Source organism: Carassius carassius, chromosome 12, assembly GCF_963082965.1.
Source record: "Carassius carassius chromosome 12, fCarCar2.1, whole genome shotgun sequence".
NCBI lineage: Eukaryota > Metazoa > Chordata > Actinopteri > Cypriniformes > Cyprinidae > Carassius > Carassius carassius.
Window position 1 is genome coordinate 15,107,658 of NC_081766.1, and position 17,215 is coordinate 15,124,872.

Consider the following 17,215-nt stretch of genomic DNA (forward strand, 5'->3'; position numbering starts at 1 on the left):
AACACCCTTCCACCAAACCCACAGTTGTCAAAATTTGACGTGCTATAATCTGCATCACGTACATTCACACAAAAGATTGTGTCATCTCCAATCATTTATTGCATCAAAGATACTTATAAATCCAGACTTTGGATATGCATTCCAAACTATTGTTGTATATTCAAAGCAGTGCTGTGTTTGATAGCCTTTCCTCAGACAGTAAAAAAGTCATTTATCACCAAATTTAAAACAGTTCTCTCCTCATGCAGACTCAAGATGTGTCAGTATATTGAGAACACTTCCAGAACGCCTTTTTCTCTGAGAGAAGAGAGAGTGCGACAAGAAGAGATGCTTACCACTGAATCCCGGATGGTTGGGGAAGAAACTTTTTCATGACATATTTAGAGCAATGAATGTGAGTGTGATTCAGCAGAGACTGAATCGCTTCCTTAGAATTCATAGGGCTTGCAGAAAACAATGCATTTGTAGTGTGGAAAAGGGAATTGGGGCCTTGTTATGGAGGAGGGAAGGAAAATATAGCCTTCCGAAACACCCACGTGATGCTAGACAAATGTCTCTCATTTTTATTTACCATGACCTATATATTGCTTAAAGGAATAGTTCATACAAAAATGAAGATTTGGTCATTAATTTTACATTCTCATGATGATCCAAACCAGAATGACGGTTTTTCTCTCATGAAAGACAAAAAGTAGCAATTAAACAGAGTCAAATTTAACACTAGTCTGTAAGGACCACCAGGATGCAGACATTAAATATGAATTATTTATGAAAATCCAACTTTTTTTATTTAATTAACAAAATTGTCATACACTATCTAAAGTTTTTAACTTTAAATATTATATGAAGTTACTGAAATAAAAGTGTGTGTGTGTGTGTGTGTGTGTGTGTGTGTGTGTGTGTGTGTAACCAATTAATGTCACTTGAGAAGTTCTTGAAAATATTAAAGCTCAGAATTCTTAACTTAATCTTCAAGATATCATTCAAATTCTCTGTACACTAGAGCTCTGGAGATCATATCACTTCTAGTTCTTTGCTCATTTTAGTCAGATGTGACCAATTCAGGGAATGAACCTAGGGAATGGATCACTGAATCAGTGAACTGTTGACTGAACAATCCAATTTTAAAATGAATCGGTATGATTTCTTAAGTGATTTAACAGTTTGACTGATGATTGTCTATCTATCTATCTATCTATCTATCTATCTATCTATCTATCTATCTATCTATCTATCTATCTATCTATCTATCTATCTATATATCTATCTATCTATCTATCTTTATATATATATATATATATATATATATATATATATATATATATATATATATATATATATATATATATATTATATGTGACCCCTTAATGGAATAAATAAAAGGAAACAGATTTTCTTTTTCTCACAATTCTGACTTTATCCTCAGAACTGCAAGTTTATACCTCTTAATTGAAAAACATTTTTTCTTTCTTTCTTTCTTTCTTTCTTTCTTTCTTTCTTTCTGTCTTTCTTTCTTTCTTTCTTTATGGACGTAAAGAAGATAAATTCATATGTATCCTGAAGTAAAGCAATTTGCTTGTTTTGTTTCTTCATGGAGGTTATAAATGAGGCCATGTATTTCTTCTATATACTTATATTGGTGAGTCCAGCATTTGTAAAGGTTGAAATTGACAATAGTAACAAAAAAAAAAAAAAAATAAATAAAAATAAAAAAAAAAGTTTGTAAAGCCCGTTTTTAACACCACACGTAAGCAACACATTTATTTCAGTGCTCATATTAACAGGTTACGACATTCACACTGCCTACTGCACAGTTAGAGTTTCGGCACTGAGCCTATTTTTGTTATATGTAGCACATTGAACAGAGAAAATTAGTTGTAAACATGTTTATCAACACAAAACATAAAATTATAAAGCAAAATACTTGATTATGGATGTTAAATGTCTGTTGTACTGGATTTAAGCTGATTTAAGCACAGATTAAAAGGCAGTCCTTATTTAAATCTGCCTGAATCCTGATGATGCAGTTTATCATTACTTTTTGGGTTCCACATGTAAATTAGATTTCATGAAAATCATGTTTGTAATAGTTCCCTTTCATAGTTTTAACACTCTATAGGGAAACTCCTGTTTACTCTGAATCGTCAGCTCTGAGTGGCATTTCATCATAATTTACTCCTTCATCAACAAAGAGAATCCCCTCATTGACTCTTCAAGCAAGAAACCAAAGAAGGAGAAGAAAGAAGCCTAGCATCCTGCTCACCGCTGTCAGAAGAAGCCACCGGCAGCGGAAGAAGCTCAATGGCTTCCCCTGCAGCCATACAGAATTTAAACGAATATATTTTCTGAGCAAATTTTCACTGTAACATTATTGCAAATGATGCAAGATAGAATCCTGCAATGCAGATGGGAATGGTGAGTGCGTTGCCTGTCTGGGTGGTGCCCATGCAGAGGCTCTTTGTATGCTTCAGAGGCCACTATAAAGGGATGCCATTTCACTGGATAGTGAATGCTGTAGCCCTGGGTTACATCTCAGTGGGCTTACAGTGTCCTCCCACTCCTCTAGAGGGATGGCCTCCTCCCAGGCTTGGTTTAGCCGAAGTTCTATTGGTGATCTCTGTGCGGTCGCCTGCTGGTCATTGCCATCTACCTTCACCATATTTTATAACTCAGACGTCCCTGCCGTGCAGGCACAGATTTTGTTTGCTTAATCTACCCAAGCCCCTTTGTAAGTGAGAAAGGTCATCAGTGTAGCTAATTGCTTGTCATTATTAGTTAATGCTTACAGGAGCCCTTGGTATGGATGCTCTGGGTTTGGTTTCGCAGAGCGGCTTCATTTTGCACTTGCTTATAGCATGGCACGATTGGATACGGTCCCCTTAGCTTGTTAATGCAACAGGAGAGACAGTTTGAAAGGTAATGCTCTGGTTACTTATGTAACCTCGGTTCCCTGAGATAGGCTCGGTTCCCTGCCATTTGCTCGTGAAGCTACATGAACAAGATAAAATCAGGCTTCGGTATAAGTGTAAAATGAAGTTTCCCCATAGCATGTTAATGCAATGCTCATTCTCTTATTTCAGGAAACTGAAGTTACGCAAGTAACCAGGATGTTTTTGATAGTTCACTCACACTAATTATTTTATCAGCTGAATTATTATTTATAATATAGAAATACAAATTTTAATGAATGATATTTGAATTAATATACACTACCATTTAAAAGTTTGGGGTCGGTAAGAGTTTTCCTGAAATAAATTTATATTTGAATTCACAGGTTTATAGTGTTACAAAATATTTATATTTCAAATAAATTCAATTCTTTTGCTCTTTCTATTAATCAGCTTTTATTAAGCAGCTTGTTTGGTATTTTAACACTGGTAATAGTAAGACATATTCTTAAGCATCAAATTGGCATACTAAAATGATTTCTGAAGTTATCATGTGACAGTGGAGTAATGACTGGTGAAAATTCATAATTACATTTTTAAATATATTACAATTTAAAAACTCGTTTTTTAAAAAACTACTTTAAAATGTAATATTATTTCACATTATTAATGCATTTTTTTTACTATATTTTTTAATAAATGCTGCATTGGTGAGCATAAAAATGTCCAACCTCCACCTTTTTAACAGTAGTGCAAAAGACAATTAATGTTTAGGTAACACTTAATTTTTATAGTCGACTTCTAGTAACTACAGATAACTTTGCAACGACATGTTAATTAGGAGTCATTGGAGTATTAGTAGACTGTCTGCTTAATATCTGACAACACTTTATTTTGATGGTTGCTCAACAGATGTTCTACTGGCTATAAATAACTTTACAAGTATGGCACCTTATTCTACTAACCCTAACCTAACAGTCTACAAATGCTCTAAAGAGAGTAAGTTGACATATAGTTGCAAAGTTACTTACAGTTAGTAGAATGTCTAAAGCGGACTATCGAAATAAAGTCCAACTAATGTGTATTATAATAATAATAATAATAATAATAATAATAATAATAATAATAATAAAAAAATCATATAAACTCATAAATTGCAAAAAAAAAATGATAACATTTAATCATGTATCAGATCCTTTTATAAAAAATCAACTTACAAATAGGGATAATAAAAGCAATTAAACCAACAAAAGAGCAAAAAAAAATGAAAGTGCTGTGACAAGTCCTGGTTAGTCTAACTCAGTACACATGGCAAAGTGTTTGTGTTTTTTTTTCTTTTTTTTTTTCTTAGGCTTGCAGTGTGTAATAGGCCTAACTCATAATAAAATGTGAATCTAGGGAAGGAAAAAGCAAAGAGCATTTATCACGAAGGTAACTTTATTGTTGAAAAACTCCATTTGAGTTTGTTATAGTTTATACAATATAAGTTTGTACAATATAATCAAATAATGGATAAGAGATTCTTTCATATACTCTTTTGATAACTGACGAAGAGGTCTCATTAGCTCCACTCTCAGGGAGATTGACAGAAAACAACATGGGTCAAAATGAACATTGTAATGACTTGGTTGGACAATACATAATCACTGGAAATGGCTGCCCTAGTGTAAATCCACAGCTCTGATGAATCGCTGTACAGTGATGTCAGAGCGGCACCACAACACTTAGACAGGAAGACAACAGGTGCAAACAGCCTGTAGCTATCAAACTAGTGGCAGAGACCCAGAGGACAGTAAATAGGGCTGGAGAGGCTCGATCAGCATGGAAGCAAACAGCACAGTCTGGGGCAGTCAATGAGGGTGATCCAAACAGATGTGTTCATGGGGCATCAGTGAAAAGTATCTACTGTGACATTCCAGGCACTGGCCTGGCAGAATTCCTGCTAAGTGCTGGTAAACATGTTTGGAAGGATTGCAGGTCAAATTTTTTTTAGATGTGATGTTTATCCTATTTTTTCCTCATCTTGGTCCAGTTGCACAGTGGTTATAGACTCCTCTAGCATGGATTATTGCAAATAACAATGTCAACAGTTGAAAGACAAATAAAGCAGTTTATGAGGCACTTTTTATATCAAAGAGGGTTTTTTTGGTTCTTTGACTTGTATATAAGAAGTATATAAAACAGATGTTAAAATGCAGTCGGAAAAAAAATGTTCCACGTTTCTTCCTAAATGTAAACAGAAGTCTGTAAAATATGCATGAGGTATAGGAAAGGCACATAGCCAGCCTTATCAGTGTCTTTCCTTAGCCTCAGACAACAACTTAATTTAAAGAAACAGTTCACCCCAAAATGAAAATTAAACATTCCAAACTTGTATGATTGACTTTCTTCTGTGGAAAAACAACAGCAGCTGGCTGTTTTTTTTTTTTTGTGTGTGTTCTATTGTGTTCATATAATCAAAGTAAATCACATTCATTGTATAGACAGTGACGTTTAAATCTGTTTTTTGTTCATTTAATCAATGTCAATGGGGTCCAAAACAATATTTCATCCACATTGACTTTCATTGTATAGACTAGTGTATAGACACAGAATAAAGTTGTCTTTAAACTGTCTTGTTTTTTGTTAAGGTTTGTTAACTTTTGCTGTTGTTCAGTGAAGTTTCAACCTTTTTGTCCATATTAAAGTCAATAGAGTCCAAAACAATATTTCATCTCCACTGACTTTCATTGTATAGACTGTAAGGATAAAAACCACACTTTAACATGTTCTACTATTGTGTTAAGGTGCAGTCATTGTTCATAGGCATAATCTACTAATTTCAGTAAAGGCAAAAGATTTCACCACACAGATTTCACAATGCAGATTTTCATGTTAACTAGCAGAAAGCTGTTTGGTTTGAAAGTGACTTTTGTGTGAACTATGCTTTACATGAACTACATTGCTTTTTTTTCTCACTTAAAAAAGAACACTCACTTAAACTAATGTCAAACAGAAAATTGACCTTTTTTGTTTTGACGTGAAATTTTAGCAAAATTGCACTAATTACACCGGACCTTTACACACAAGAGAGTAAGTCATACAGGTTTGGAATAACGTGACAATTTTCATTTTAAATTGAACTATTCCTTTAAGTGCCATGCCTGAAATAAATCAAATTTGTGTTTTTCACAGAGAGCCTGAAAATGTCTAGTCTGTCATTTAGCACATCAGCATATGCTTAATTTTCCATCTTTTCCATGTCCTTATACTCATGCTCTTTAAATATTCCAGCCAGTGTTTTGAAACGAGGACCCCAGTCACAGAGATTTCTGTAATCCTCCTTGGGTTCAAGCAGCCAGGACTCAATGGAACTGAGAGACTCAGCCACCGATCCCTCTCCCTCATATGCATACGTGACCAGAGAGTCATATGGAGGTGCTGAGTTCTCCAGCAGACAGTGATGGATGTAGGCTTGGATGTCCTCGCTGTCCTCGTTGGACATACACGCACTAGCCCGATCGGGCTCATCCACTGATTTTATTTTTTGCAGCTGTGCTGTCTCTTTGATGCCTTTGGGGTTGCGTAACGTACCTATGTCAAATGCCTGAGTGTCCTCTTCCCCACCTCCCTCATCGTCGTAGTGTATCACATTGTCCCGAATGTCCTCTTTAGATGACATCAGAGTGTCCTTCTTATGTTTTCTCAGGCCCATATAGAGCACCACCATCACTGCAAAACACCACAGGCGCATAACTTGTTCCGTGGCATAATACAAGCTGACATACAGTATAGGGCCTTTAAGTGGCAACAAACTAGTGCAAAAAAGGGGTGGTCACATGATCCAGAGCCATTAGCTGATTTCTTTTTTGTTCTGACGTGGGTTTTCAAAATGGGACTAAAGAGAACGGCAGCCTGAGGGTAGCCATAATGCAGTTTTGACATGCTGTCTGTCACAATTGTACTGCCTCAGTTGTGTGTGAGGAGGGGAGGTAGTTTTTTCTGGGCTTTCATCTCCCTCCTCAGAGGCAGACAGCGCTCACTCTCCCCACTCCACTCAAAGAAAGATGCGAGAGAGAAAGAGACAGGGAGGCACAGGCGCTGCTGCGAGAATTAAAGATTACACCTAATAATTCACACTTTCTGAAGAAGCAGAGGGGAAAATTTGGCTAAATCAACCTGCATGTGTTGTTAGGGGAAAGTTTTCTAATGTAGTTTTTTCTAGTCTATTAGAATATAATAGTATTACATTCTAATCATTATTTCTGCATCAGCTCCCCCAAGTGGTTGCTGTATAAAGGAATCCGTCTTTTCTGCAATGCTGGCAAATGAAAATATCAAGTCAATGCACATCACTTCACTGCACTGTCACTGTTTGCTACTGAATTCACTTACCTAGTACTTATTGCAATAGATAGCTTTTATTGCAGTTCTACCTCAGGAGTTCCTCAGTACTTTTGCCCCATTACTCTCTCTCTCTCTCTCTCTCTCTCTCTCTCTCTCTCTCTCTCTCTCTCTTTTGGCATATTGTGTTTTAAATTGTTCTTATTATAAAGATCGTTCCACATTCTATACTTTATGGATACTTTATATCATATGGGTGTTTCTGTAACTATGGGCACTTTGGCTTTTATAAACTCTTAAAATGTACCTTTCAAAAAAAAAAAGATGTAATTTTCTTCTGTGATGAAAATGTCATTATTTCCCCAAAAGGGTTCAGAATGTATTTTTTTTTTTTTGCTAAGGCTAATTTCATATGTAGCATTAAATGTATCCTAAATATATACAATTAAAATTATATTTTCATGCTGGAAACAGTAATATAATTTTAACAGTAATGTAAATTCTGTATAAAAGCATTTTTAATTTTACTTAAGTTCTTTGTGAAATAATCTGTTTTAATAATAATAATAATAATAATAATAACCTCTGGGGCATAAGAAATCCCTTATACAGTATACTTATTTTATTTACTTTTGTTTTGGTTTACACAATTGCTGGTACTGTTAGTGTCCTGCTATCAAAGCCTTGGGGCAAATCAAATGATAAATAAAACCAATAAACACAAACCTGATTACACAAACACAACCCCTATTTTCTTCTCTATTTATCACATTAAATTAATCAAATACATATTTCTTTGTCTTGCCAGTGTTCTGATGGACACAAACATGTCTAACTCACCTAGCAGAATGACAATGCACAGCATTATGGCCATTAGTGCTCCAGTGCTAAGTCCCATGGGAAAGAAGACGGCTTCTGCATTGCAGGAAAGGAGGGAGCCGTCTGTGTCACAGGTGCACACCCGCACCGTCACCATCCCCGTGCTGCTTCGGATAGGATACCCGCCATCCTCTACAACAACTGGCACCAGGTACATGCTCTGCTCCAGTCTCGGAAATCCCCCTTTCCTGGTCACCACTCCAGCTGTGTTGTCTGAAATCGAACCCATGAGACCATCAAACTGTCTATAATGCATATTTAGTTCATAAATGATTGTACTTAAAGCATGTAAATCTGGAGATAATCAGTGATAATCACAATTATGCTGTCAGGGATAACAACCTGCCATTCCAAAAATTCCTCCATGATAGAATATTATGAATTCACGAGTCACTTATGCAGTACAGAGACTGGCCTGATTCCAGAATTAAGAAGAAAAATGGATCCCTTTGAAGTGGAAATGAGTACAGAAAAAAGTGGTTATGGGTAAAGGGATAACAAGCTAAAATAAGGTTCTCTTGGGAAAAGCATGATGTACCTTTCTGAGAAGAGCCTCTGACACAGCTGGAGTCCAAACAAAAAGTTGTAGGATGCACAACACTTCAGGCTGTTGAGGAGTGTTTTAATCTCAATAGGTATATTTCTTGCAACTATCATTTGCAGAGTTAACTACAGATTTAATATACTGGTTAGGTGGTAGTATGGCTTTGTAGAGAAAGTTTGAGGCTCAAACATTCCCAGTAGGGCTGTGCGATTTTGGGAAAATATCTATTTGTGATTTAAATTTTGAAGAGTCAAGCTTCAGCTTAATATTGTCAATAGACCAATTCAGAGTAGACATCACAGTTACGTCATTTGCAGCTGTGTGCGCTGGGAACAAGTGGAGGTAAATGGGTAAAAATCCATGGAATAAGAGAGAAAAATATATATTTTTGTGCCTTTTGATGTCAATTTTTATAGAATATTGTCATCAAAGACGCCATCTGAAGCTAAACGCTGACGTTTAAATGGACATATTTAGGATGAAAACTGCAATGATTACTCTACTTTTAAAACATACATTTGATTTAAACAATAGGTCTACAAAATATTCACATTTGCTGTTCAATGATGTATTGTATTAGCCCTACAAACCTTACTATTAGCATTTTTACATAACATTTATTTATTTTCTCACATTTCTGACTTCCCTCACAAATGCAAGTTTATATATCCAAATTCAGACTTTATAACTCGACTTAACTCAAAAGTAGTGAGTTTGTCAATACTGAGGAAATAAAAACTGGCAATGCTGAGGGGAAAAAGAGAGAACGACGAGTTATTTTTCCTTATTAGAATTGTGAGATATAAGAGATATAATGTAAAACTGCGAGAATAAAGTCAGAATTTTGAAATATAAAATAAAATTAACTTTTTTTATTATTATTATTTTATTCCAGTTGAAAACCGTCATTTTCTGCCACTAGATAGTCTCCGCACACAAAAAAAGTTGAACTTTTTTAATTATTATTATTATTTTATTCCAGTGGAAAACTGTCATTTTATGCCACCAGATAGTCTCCGCACACAAAAAAACGTCATCCCTGTTTTCGAAACGTCATCCCTGTTTTGAAATATAAAATCAAATTAACTTTTTTTTTATTATTATTATTTTATTCCAGTTGAAAATCCCTGTTTCTGATCTGTAAGACTATCCAACTATCTAACGTCAATTTCATAGAATAACAGTGCTTATCGCTGAGTGACAAGCTCTTGTAATATGCAGAGAACATTGTCCTGTGTTTACACTTAAAGTTTATTTGTTTTGTTTTTTTTCTCCTAAGCGGTCATGCCAAGCAGTTTCAGTGTAGAGTAATCCCTAGAATTTTCATGATTTGTCTCATATCTTCTATGTTTTTGTTACTTGTTTTGATATGATTTCTAGAGAGACTTTGTTTACAATAATGTACAAAAACACTAAAGCTGTTTTTGTTGTCATTTATTTTCTGATGCATGATATGAAGACCCCCTCCAAAAACCCCTGCCCCTTTAATCACTGACCCTTTTGATCCAATCCAGGTGAATGAGGGTCTTATCTAGCAAAATGATCATTCATTTTCTAAAAGAATAAAAATGTATATACTTTTTAACCACAAATGCACAACTTGCACTAGCTCGGCCATGTGCATCCACAAATTCATGCATGACTTAATCACGTTGGAAAGGTTATGTGTGGTTACTTCAATCAGGGCCACTTTCGTCAAGTATATTTATGACAATTATATTGCATACAGTTAGTGTTGGAGGTATGGTTATGTTCTGGGCAACACTCCGCACGCCTGTCCATGCACCCATGCTTGGACAGAGCAGGGAGAGCAGCAAAACAAACCCCCCTGGGGTACAGAACAGAACCATTATATGCATACATAATTACAATTTACAATTACATGTGTTGTAACACAAAACGTGATAGAGAATGCTTCCAATGAAGTGACTGTAAAGGAAGAACAAAGTTAGATCAGATTACAGATTTAGTTTGTGGAGTTGGGGTTGGAGGAGAGAGCTAGTTGGAAGCAGGGATGCAATGGAAGAGATGCTAATGAATGGGAATTTAAATAGACCTCTTGTGATAGGTGTCGAGAATGGACTGGTACACGTCGGGAACTGCTGACTGTCGGCTGATGCGAGCTTTACTGACGTGGCCTGCCTGAACTAACGCAATGCTGAATTTCGTTTGAGTACTCCGGTTCAAAAAGGTAGGGTAGGGCGAAAATAATATTTTTTTTTGTAAAGGGCATTTAATGTCTTTAAGACTGAAGAAAGAAATACATGAACATCTTGGATGACATGGGGGTGAGTAAATGATCAGGAATATTTTATTCTGGAAGTGAACTCATCCTTTAATGTCTCCTTTGTCTAACACACCCATGTCAGGTGTTGGAGCAGACGCCACATTCAACCATTCCAGACACTTCAATGTGTCCGCCATCTTGGAACAGTCAATGTGTCATCACTCACCATCAATGACTTTTCCAAGTTCAAGATAAAGTACAGTAAACTTGCTCGAGTCTTTGACCGTTCCAATATGACCGAAGGCTTACATATAGTGGCCGAATAAAATATGTACGTACATGCATACATACATATATGTGTGTGTGTAACTGCCAGGTTCCAGATAACAAACTGTACTAACCATTATGCTGAATAGTAATATCGACAAATCAGAGAATCATGGCAAACAATTAGGATAAAAGAGCTCTCAGATATGACTGCCCTCTCCATGCAATGAGGCAATCTCATTGACAGTCAGTGGGGTCAGTAATATTTTTTTTAAAGGTCTTTCAGAGTAAACAAGTCAGCAAAATATATACAACTGTTCTAGTGTTTTTGGGATATTTTACTGCAAAAATCTAACATATTGCACCTTTAAGAAACATTTCATAGTATTATCAATGTTGAAAATAGTCTAATGTCTAATATTTTCGTGGAAAACAATTGTTTTATTTTTTTCAGGATTCTTTGATGAACAGAAAGTTCAAAAGAACAGCATTTATTTGAAATAGAAACATTTTGTTTCTTTACTGGCACTTTTCATCAATTTAATGCATCCTTGACTGAATAAAAGCAATACTTTCTTAAAATAAATAAATAATAAAAAAAAAATACCTCTAAATTTTGAATGGTAGTGTATTTTTATTTTTTTTACTTAAACACAAAGGTAATAGTGTGCTTCATCTTACAGCTGATTGATTTTGTTTATGGCTTATAATTATTTATTGAAGAATAATTTGAAATCCCTATTGGAAAATAATAATAATAATAATAATAATAATAATAATAATAATAATAATAATAATAATAATAATGGAAAAATGTATTCGGGAAAACTCTCCTGTTGGATTCTATTTGCAGTCAGCAAGTAAAAGTCGACAAGATTTCTTTTCAAGTGGGTTATCAAACAGGGTGAAACCCATGCAGCATCCTGCTCCATGTAAAATAAATCATCTTTTATAAGGCTACGGATATTTTAAAATGAGGAAACAATTACTGAGTGCATGTTTAATTCTACCATAATTCAGTTACACACACACAAATTTACATGTTACATTTAAGTCAGTTTACCCCATCCTCTTTGATTCAAGTGTCTAGCCAAGTGTTTCTTATGACCCAGAGGGAATTTAAAATATTTTAAAATCAAGCTTGAAAATACAGCAGGGCAGGTGCCTGCTGGTCTGATGGTGAGGGATTTGCTTGACGCTTATAGCTCTAAGTCAATGCGCTGAGATGTGCTTGTCCTCGTCTGGAAGGTCGACTGACCCTGTCATGAGGGGTTTGTTACGCCTGGGCAACTGGGGGATTTCTCTTGACAAGGTAGGAGCCATTAAAGCACACCTTGTGCCTGTTTGGCTGTGTAGCCCTGAGTGACCCTGTCTCTGTGAATCACGGTTGATGATATTCATGTGCTGAGAACACTGGGGATAGAGCTTGGGAGCAGGGAGCGAGGAAGTAGACGTCTGTACAAATGGATCATGCAATGATGTGCTACTCTGGGATGCGACCACTTTTCACGTCAAAGCACTGGTTCTGGTAGCTTTGTTCTCCCAGTAGATACTTTTATATACAATATATACATACATATATATATACTGTACATATATATAATGTTCTTTGAATAACAAAGAACCCTAACAAAATCAACAGCTGATGAATACATATATTGCACCTTTAAAAGAACATTACAGGTGATTTTACATTGAAGTGAATATACTGTAAACATGTTTCTAAATATACAGTACATACCAAAAGTTTGGACACACCTTCTCATTCAAAGAGTTTTCTTTATTTTCATGACTATGAAATTTGTAGGCAAAAGGGCCAACAAGTGCTAAGCATCTCTCGGGGAACTCCTTCAAGACTGTTGGAAGACCATTTCAGGTGACTACCTCTTGAAGCTCATCAAGAGAATGCCAAGAGTGTGCAAAGCAGTAATCAAAGCAAAAGGTGGCTACTTTGAAGAACCTAGAATATGACATATTGAAAATGTTTTTTAGAGAATGAATGATAAAATACATTTTGTTTTAGAACGGAGTTTCTTTAATTACATTAAAATATTTGAAACCTCCTTCAAATTATCTTCTTTTGAGTTCAGCAGAAAAAAAAAAACTGATCTGGAACAGCTGTGTGAGTAAATGATGAATGCATTTAAATTTACAGAAAACTTTGTAGTTGTAGCAGCGTTTAATTTTCAAATAGGCTTAGTGTAAAAAAAGAAAAGAAAATAAAAAATATGTTTGATCACTGCTTAACATTTTTTTGTGGAAGCCAGGATACATTGTTTGAGATTCTTTGATGAACAAAATTTTCAAAAGAACAGCATTTATGTAAATGAATCTTATAAATGTCTTTACTGTCACTTTTAAACAATTGAATGCATCTTTGGCTGAATAAAAGTAATTTCTTAAATACCCCAAACTTTTGAACAGTATGTAATAATGTTGTAATACATGCTGGAGTGTAAATCAAGTACACGAAGATGATATGTAAAGAGTTCTTTTAATGATCATGGGAAAAAAAGGGCACATCCAAACACAAATCCAAATAATTGTATATCACATTATTTGCGGACAAACATTAACTGAACAGACATGGTTTTTAAGCACAAGAAAAGTAATGAGAGGAATGGAAACAGGATGGGATTAAATCAATTAACAAAACAAGGAACGGAATAAGACCAAATAGGGAAACACAAAGGAACAGAAGTTCATGACTGTGAAAGTTCGCTCCCTCCCGGAACAGTGTGTTCTTGCACTGAAAGAGATAGTCCAATGGAGAGAGGGTGCGGGATCAGGAGGCGGGCGTGGGGCAGGCAAGGGGCAGGCAATGGAGAGGGAGCATGGAGCACATAAAGAGGGTGGAGTGGATGGAGGGAGGAGCCAGTGAGGAGCCCGGAGCAGGAGGAGCCAGATGGTCATCCAGAGGCCAGCCGTGATAGCGGTCCATGGTGGAGTCGACGGCGGGAGGAGCCATGGTGGAGGAGGAGCCGACAACACCAGGGGGCCGACTGACAGAGACTGCACCAATTGATGAGGAGCCCAGAATGGAGCCGAGCAGATGGAGAGCCAGGGTGACACATAGGATCCAGAGGGCCAAGGCGGCACTGAAGGCACAGGCAACCGAGGCGGAGGAGGGGCTCCGAAAGACTGCTGCGGAGCGACTGAGGATGGAGGTGGAGCCGGAGGGAAGGAAGAGCCTGACAGAGCCGGAGAGATGGAGTAACGAGATGAAACCAGAGGAGTGGAATCCGGAGGTGGCGGATGGTCGACGACTGACCAAGGCGGAGCCGGAGGGATGAGGGAGCCCGGTGGAGCTGGTGGGATGATGGGCCACGGTGGAGACGAGGGAGCTAAGTGCCAAGGTGGAGCCGATGGGTCGAAGGACCGAGGTGGAGTCCAGGGCTTTGAGGCTGGAGGCGGAGACAGGGGATCCTCACGCCAAGGCGGAGCTGAAGACTGGAAGTCCCTATGCGAATAACGTCACCCAGATGGTTCTGACTGAGGGTGAGTTGAGGGGCTGACAGGCACCAGTGGAGATATTGTTGAGGAACAGGCTGGTTTGAGAGGAGGTGGGAGAGGGAGGCTGGGGGGGTACACAGAAGGACTTGGGCTGGGCGGAACCAGCGGAGACGCAGGAGATTCAGGGCTGGGCAGAACCAGCGGAGACACAGGAGAATTGGGTAATGCCTCCCCAAAGTAATCCATTAAATCCATATGGAAAATGTCCATAAGATCCTCCATAGTATTGTCCAGAGACCAGTTGCAGCTCACCCTCAGTGACGGGAGTGTGGGCGGGGCTTCCCTCCAAGCCCTCGATCTCCACCAAAACTCCCTCGGGAACGGACGATGTTGCTGGCTCACGCACTTGGTCAGACACTGATAGAGGCTCAGGCTCCACGGCGACGATCGGCTCAGTCGCATCGGGCTCAGGCTCTCCATCTGCAGTGGGCTCAGGCAGTACTTCCGTGTAGCGGGATGACAGCTGGTTGGTCTCTGGTTCAGGAGTGGGGCTGGAGATGTCCTCTTCAGCAGGGCCGACGGTGAATGGAGATCCATTTTTTTCCAGCATCCACTCCACGAAAGCAGCAAAATCCTCTCTGGGACTGTTCGCTGGCAAGTGTGCCTTACACCGCTAGCTCAGGCCGTGATAATAAAAAGCACAGAGCGAGCGGTCTGGGAAGTGGGTAAGGCATGCCAGATCGAAAAAGTCCCTGGTGTGGTTCTCCAGCGAACAGTCTAACTGCTCCAGGCATAGGAGCTGGACAGCTGGTAAATCCATACCAGGAAGGGGGAAAACAAAACAAAAGGAAAAGAAAAATGCAGCTAAACTTTTTCGGTCCGCTAATCTGTAATACGTGCTGGAGTGTAAACCAAGCACACGACAAAGATATATATAAAGAGTTCTTTTAATGATCATGGGAGAAATAGGGCACACCCAAAAACAAATCCAAATAATCGTATATCACATTAATAGCGGACAAACATTAACTGAACAGACAAGGTTTTAATTAAACACAAGAAAAGTAATAAGAGGAATGGAAACAGGTGGGGATTAATCAATTAACAAAATGAGGAACGGAACATGACCAAATAGGGAAACACAAAGGAACAGAAGTTCATGACTGTCACAAATGTATATTTCATACTTTTTTTACTTAAACAGAAATGCTCAGTTAAACAGCTTAGATATCTTCCTTTATATGTATACAGCTTTCCAACTTACTTCCATAGTCCCTGATTGTGAAGTTTCTGTTCCTGTTCTGTGAAGGGGATTTGAAGTAGAATCGGTGCTCTACAGCAGGCATGTCTCTGTCTGTAGCAGTGATGATCTGAATCACCTAGAGAACAGGTGCAGAACAGTCAGCTGAATAAAACACCACGGAAAGAGCTTGCATATTTCGTAAAAGCACTTCTAGCATTGAAAAGGCAGCAATAGACTGTTTGATTGACAGAGCTGACGTGTTAAACTCATCAAACCTCAAAGGGTTCATTTGAGGTTGCTTTCTGCCTTTATGACTCAACCACATGGGGCGGAACTTACAACTGATGCGCTGTCAACTCCATAGACCTCTGATGACAAAGTCAAGCATTCAGAGAGAATGACAGGATTTAACATGGCAGAGAAAAATATGTAGTACTCCATCCCCTTAGCATATTTTCATGTTATATTATAAATATACTTTCTTACTATAAATGCGTTTAAATAAATGTTAATTCCAAGGCTCTAGAATCACCAAAGATCTGCAAATGTAATGACTGGTTTCAAACAGGTGATCGATACAGTTTGTTAAATGCCAAACTGCAATTATGCTATACTTAAGTGTAAAATTAAGTGTATTTAAATACATTTAAAACATTTGCAAGGAATGTTTCTTAGTACTGTGTAACTGCATGTAACTTGATTCATTATTGCTCCCCCATGAAAGCTGCATGTATATGTCTTCAAGGGTTTGTGCTGATATGTCTTTAGTGAATTCTAAAAATGCTTTGTTGTGTAATTTATTTAGCACATTTCTACATATAAGCAAGGGAACTACACTATCTGGTATGAAAGACTGTATAGGGAGACACTGATAGGCAGCATTGTACTAGGAGTAGCTCTCTTTCAGCATGAAAGGAGAAGATCAAGGCACAGTTCTCTCACATTAATTCACTGCAGCACCCAACAACAGGCCCAGAAACTCAAATTGAAGCACAGGTAGTTATTCACTCATATGCACACACACACACACACACACACACACACACACACACACACACACACACACACACACACACACACACACACACACTTACCTGTCCTATTTTTGCTTTTTCACAAACAAACGTCTCATATACAAAGGCAAGTTCTGGAGAAAACTCATTGACATCCAGCACCTTGATCATGACAGTAACTTTACTGGACAGCAGGGGGTTGTCTAAAAGATCAGACAAAATATTGTCCATGAACTAGATCAGTGAAAGGTGCAAAATGTCAGACACATTTCATATTTGAAAAAGGAAAGAAATGGCACAAATGAAGAACTTGGAAAATCTTTGACGTGTTATACGGATGCCCAGTAACACTCTTGAGGATCTGACGATTTTGAAGTT

General features: G+C 37.6%; 1 protein-coding gene across 1 annotated transcript in view; it reads right to left on the reverse strand.

Moving 5' to 3' along the window:
- Positions 1-5,888: 5,888 nt before the first annotated feature.
- LOC132154898 (cadherin-12-like) overlaps positions 5,889-17,215 on the reverse strand; it is a 66,301-nt gene continuing 54,974 nt past the window's right edge. The window contains exons 9-12 of the mRNA XM_059563622.1: positions 16,919-17,040; positions 15,846-15,960; positions 8,052-8,303; positions 5,889-6,599 (exon numbers count right to left, since the gene is read on the reverse strand). Coding sequence (XP_059419605.1) covers positions 6,109-6,599; positions 8,052-8,303; positions 15,846-15,960; positions 16,919-17,040 — 980 coding nt within the window. The 3' untranslated portion in view covers positions 5,889-6,108. The remainder of the gene's footprint in view (positions 6,600-8,051; positions 8,304-15,845; positions 15,961-16,918; positions 17,041-17,215) is intronic.